General features: G+C 40.0%; 1 protein-coding gene across 3 annotated transcripts; it reads left to right on the top strand.

Annotated features, from left to right (window-relative positions):
- On the top strand, positions 1 to 5090 carry plagx (pleiomorphic adenoma gene X). 3 transcript variants are annotated; one of them, XM_017706087.2, is made up of 3 exons: positions 3 to 212; positions 1797 to 1863; positions 3105 to 5090. In XM_017706087.2, the coding sequence occupies exon 3, from the start codon at positions 3124 to 3126 to the stop codon at positions 4285 to 4287; it is 1164 nt and encodes a 387-aa protein (XP_017561576.1). In that variant the 5' UTR covers positions 3 to 212; positions 1797 to 1863; positions 3105 to 3123; the 3' UTR covers positions 4288 to 5090. The 3 variants fall into 3 exon arrangements, with proteins under 3 accessions (XP_037396902.1, XP_017561576.1, XP_037396901.1); XM_037541005.1 differs by lacking the exon at positions 1797 to 1863 and having other exon boundaries at positions 1 to 134; XM_037541004.1 differs by lacking the exon at positions 1797 to 1863.

Below are 5090 nucleotides of genomic sequence, written 5' to 3'. Positions count from 1 at the left end.
CTGGAGTGCTGCTGCTGTGTTTAGAGTGCAGGCCTAGAAAAAACCTCCAAAAAATACAGAAAAACAACCCGAAACTTCTTATTACTGCGCGTTTGTGGCGGATTAAGGCAGGAAGGACTGAAAGACGATGTTAGGTGCGGCTTTAGTGCACATTTGGTGATGTTTTGAGGAGCACAAAATGGACTTCAGCGGCGGTGCTGTAAAGTTTTGGGGTGAGCGCCAGACTGGCTTTTTAATGATCAGCTCTTTTAGGCGAAACAAGAAGTGAGATTTCGCAGATTAGTCCATTTATTTGAGCATTTAGACATAACAAAGTTTATTGTCTCCGAACTACGAATTAGAAATGTTGCTACCGTGTGGAGGTCGGACGCTGCCCGAGCAAAATGAACAAAAAATAAGTTATTTTTCGTCTTTTTCGGTGATTGCTAGTTGAGATAAGCCTCGTTGGCGGATCGATGCTGTAAAGGTAGTCCGCGCTTTAGATGCTTTAGCTCGGTTTGGGCTCTGATTGTGATGGTGTGCTGCTGCTGCTGCTGCTGCGTGCTGAAGCGGGCTGATGGTGTCCAGTGCAGCCTACAGGCTTCTGCTGACTAAGAAAAGAGCAAAGCCTTTCTAAAAACAGGCATTAATATTACTAATCCGCGATTATTTCCTAACAGTTCCTGCGTGTTTCTCTCTATATACAATATCTCACAAATTACAGATTAACATCTGACAGGATGCCATTTTTAAGGGTGGAAATGTGCTCATTTCAGCTCTAATTAGAAGTAATTTTCTTACTGCTGTTGTAAATGAAATATAAAAATGTTGGATGTGTAATAAAACAGAAGTGTCCTAAACTAACAAGCATTTGGTCATCAAATAAAACGGCTGAAATGCAAGGCTTGCCTCCAAGAAAGAACATTATTTCTAGCAAATGATCTACTTTTGAATTAAGTTCCTTTTCACTATTCACTGTATTTTATTAGCTGTTATTAACTGTAAGTGAATATGTGGGTTAATGCATCTCGATCTTTATTTTTACTGAAAAATCTTAAGACATTTCTTTTGAGACGTGTTTTTCAGATTTCTTTTTTCTTTAAAGCACCTTTGATTGGCCACAGCAAAATAAATAGAATAAAGTGAAATTATGCACAAAAATTTGCAAACCAATTTAAGATTGTTCTCTGTAGAGGACGTGTTTATGTTCACTTATTTTCTCTTACATCAGCAGAACGCATTATTTCACCAGGGTTGCATACGACTGAAAGTTATTATTAAATATATTTTAGCAGCATAAACATCAGCTTTCAGGATTACACAGCAGAACCATTAGATCTAAAGCTTCTTTAAAAACGTGGTCACATTCGTTTTAATGATCAAAACCTTTCATTTGCAGTGTTATTAACAAAAAAGTAGAAGCTGTTTTAAACACTGCCAGCACACCCTATAGCAAAAAAAAAACCAACAACAAACAGAAAGTCCCCTTTTTAGCTGTAAATGCATGCCCTTAAAATACATACCTTTATGTGTACACTAATCTAACTTAGTATTCTTATTTCTTTATTTATTGACATAAAGATGTTCATATCAGAATCAGGGCTATCATAATGTGCTTCTTCTAAGGGTGAAATGGTTGTACAACAAATGGTTGTTGTTAGGTAATTACACAGTTTATAGTTGCTCTAATGCTGCTCTTCACATTCTGAAAGCAAGTTGTGGCTTAGTTCCTCAAAGTTTTTGTCAGAATGGAAACTTATTCTTAACTATCTACTCTATGCAACGACCGCTTATTGTTTCTTTGTGTTTTTCTGTAGGCTATTGAACATGCACAAGGACTACCTACCATCTGAAAAGAAGTTATATATTAGAGTTGGGTCTCTGGTATGTGTGAGTTTTAGTTTTTTTTTTTTATTTGGATGGATGGATGGATGGATGGATGAATTGGAAATGTCATTGCTGTCATATGAAAGCCTTGTATTTTTTTTTTTTTTAAAGTTCTTGGTTTCTTTATGACAAAGCAGGCTGCCATTTACATTGTGCCACAACAAATGAAGCACTTTAAATAAAGCCTTACATTAACCTTAATGTTACATTAAAGTTAATGTTTTGTCTTTCTCCTGAAAGGCTACCATTTTAGAGGTACAAGGTTTTCTCACAACAGCATTAATATGTTCAGTCATATGCAGAAGTTTAAACACCCCCTGATTTTCTAAGTGAAAATAAGTTTAATAATGAGCAAATTTGAATGCACAGTTTTTGTTCAGTGAGCTAAGTTGTGCATATTGGATAAAAATAAAACATAGTTTTCCAGAACTTTCACACAGGCCACATTTTGTTGTCGTTCCAGTATCCTAAATTCAGCAAATAAACAGGAATTGTTAGTTGCGTTATTTTATGTAGGTAATTTGATTAATTTGTCTTTTTTGCTTTACTAGATTTTTTTTCATTTGTTTTAGCTAAAGGAGTGGACAAAATAAACTATACTAACCTTTTAGAAGTAAACATTGTATTTTTCCTGTGATGCTAATCCAAGTTAGATTAAGTCTCACTTATTATATTTTAAAAATATTTCTGCATTTTCATCAGCAGATACATATTGGATATCAGCCTCTGCCAACATCTCCCATATTTGGATGGTTTGGATGGTCAAACTAGGAAACGGTGTTTTAAAATCAATGGCATTAATAATATGTCGTGTTAACATGTTATAACACATTGACTTTGACAGCCCTATGTAGAGGTGACGGCAGTCAGATGGCATGTTATCTTGATGCATTTTGTTACACTTTTCTGAGCTTATTGTGGGTATTGTCAGTACTTAAAAGGCCCTGACCAACTGTGTGTTTCATTTAAAGAGAGCAAAAGTAGTGCTGTTTAATAGGGTTTAGTGCAGTGTGAAATAAGATGTTGTTGAATGAAAAGTTTCCAATGTCAGTTTTTAAATGTTATACAAGTAGTGAATTTTGTCTTTTATAATATTGTGAGAAATATTGTGTATCGTGATACAATTTTTGTCATATCACCCGTCCCTAGCCCTAATATGTTAATACCCGAAAGTAGGTACCTCAGTGAAGCCCTGTTATGCACTGACTTTAACTGAAACCTTTTTTGGCTTTTCTTAGATGTGCAGGATATGAGACAATGTTTCATGGGAAGGACCAGCTCAACAGCCACCTGCAGACCCATGACTCCAACAAGCAGGAGTTGCAGTGTGAAGAGTGTGGCAAACACTACAACACTCGCCTGGGTCTGAGACGGCATGTGGCCACCCACGCCACCGCAGTCACTGGAGATCTCACCTGTAAAGTGTGCCGTCAAGTTTTTGAGAGTATGCCAACTCTGCTTGAGCACTTGAGCACGCACACTGGACGGCCTCCTCCAGGGGGTGTTGTGCGGGAGAGAAAGCACCAGTGTGAGCGGTGTGGCCGACGCTTCTTCACTCGGAAGGATGTGAGGCGTCATGCGGTGGTGCACACGGGCAGAAGAGACTTCCTTTGTCCTCGCTGCGCCCAGCGTTTCGGCCGACGCGACCATCTCACCCGCCACCTGAAGAAAAGCCATGCCCAGGAGCTTGACACCCTCACATCTATGCCTCCTAGCGGTGTGAAAGAAGAGCCAAACCCCATCATGTGCTCTTCTGGATCCCCTAAGGATGCCTCTGAAGCTTTTTCCATGGGCATGTTCAACCCCCAAGGCCTGCAGGGTGCCTCTACCTCAGGGGTCAGTCACCATCATTCTTTAGTGCCTGGCCCCCTGACTAGGCCAATGGGTGTGGGCTGTTACCTTGAGCCAAGCAAGCACCAGCCACAGCAGTACCAAGAAGCTCACAGATACCAGCCCGGCTCCGCTACCTCATATTTGAAGGCTGAGATGGAGAACTTCCTGACAGAGCTCCAGTGTGGGCCCATGCCACCACAAGCTTCAGTTGCAACTTCCGCTTCCAGACCTGGTGATCTTCTCCCAGACGGTCTAGGTAGTCAGACCGCCCACTTCACCCTCAGGAACTCCGCCTTCGCCACAGCCGAGCCTTCGCCCACCGCTGCTAACATGGACCTCTCTCATCTCCTAGGCTTCCTGCCCTTTGGCCTGCCACCTTACAGCACCCCGTTGAGCTCTGGAGGCCTTGTGATGGGATACTCTACCACCACTACAGCCAGCTCCCCGACCTCTACCTCTCAGCTCTCTGGGCCACTTACCTCATTTCAGCCGCAGCCACTGCATGAGCCTCAGGCCTCAGGGCATTTAAACCAGCTGTCTGGTTTCTCTCCAACTCTACCTCGATTCCATCAGGCCTTCCAACAGTGATGTGAAAGTGGATCCATCATCTGCCTAAACTTATTTCGAAGCTCATTTATATCATTGCCAAATGGCTCGTACACAAAGCAATGTGCTCGTTGGAATTGCTTGATTTGGCCCATACGTTGCAGAGACTGGTTGTATGAATTCTGTAGAATGAGAATACAGTCGTGTCCAAAAATTTGGGCACCTCTGGTTAAATTATATGTTTTGTTGATTTTCTACATGAAAATAGGTTCTACAGAGAACACACGTCTTCACACTATAATGCACAATCACTGTTTATTTGCTGAAATTAACATACTGGGGGGAAAATATGGGCTGTTCAAAAGTTTTGGCATATTTTTTGTGCTTTGTTTTATCTTTTTCCAATATGTTAAAGTCAGCAAATGAAGAAAATTGTGTGCTAAAATTTGCAGAAAAATGCAGTATTTAAGTGTTCACTTATTTGATTTGGAAAATCGACAAATTGTGCAATTTGACTGGGGGTCTTCAAACTTTGGCATACCTCTGCAAGACGATTTGTGAGAAATTTGCTCTAGCTTGGATAGAGATTTGTTTTTAGAATAGTTTTGAATATTAGATTAGATGATCTGTTCCTTAGTAGGTCTTCCCTATATTTGATTGTAGTGATTTATGATTTTATTTAGATCCATTTACAGAGAATTCAACATTGAACAAATCTGAAGAAATACCTCATAATATTCTTTTTGGAAAAAGGAAAAATATTATCACAGTGTTCTCAATTGTAGAAAGAAGCACTTTTTTCCAGTCAGAAGCACTTCATTGACTAAAAGTCAGTTTGAACTGTG

The sequence above is a fragment of the Pygocentrus nattereri genome, chromosome 9 (assembly GCF_015220715.1).
Source record: "Pygocentrus nattereri isolate fPygNat1 chromosome 9, fPygNat1.pri, whole genome shotgun sequence".
In the NCBI taxonomy this organism is placed as follows: Eukaryota; Metazoa; Chordata; class Actinopteri; order Characiformes; family Serrasalmidae; genus Pygocentrus; species Pygocentrus nattereri.
Note: the sequence above shows the minus strand (reverse complement) of the source record. Positions and strands in the feature narration are given on the sequence as shown.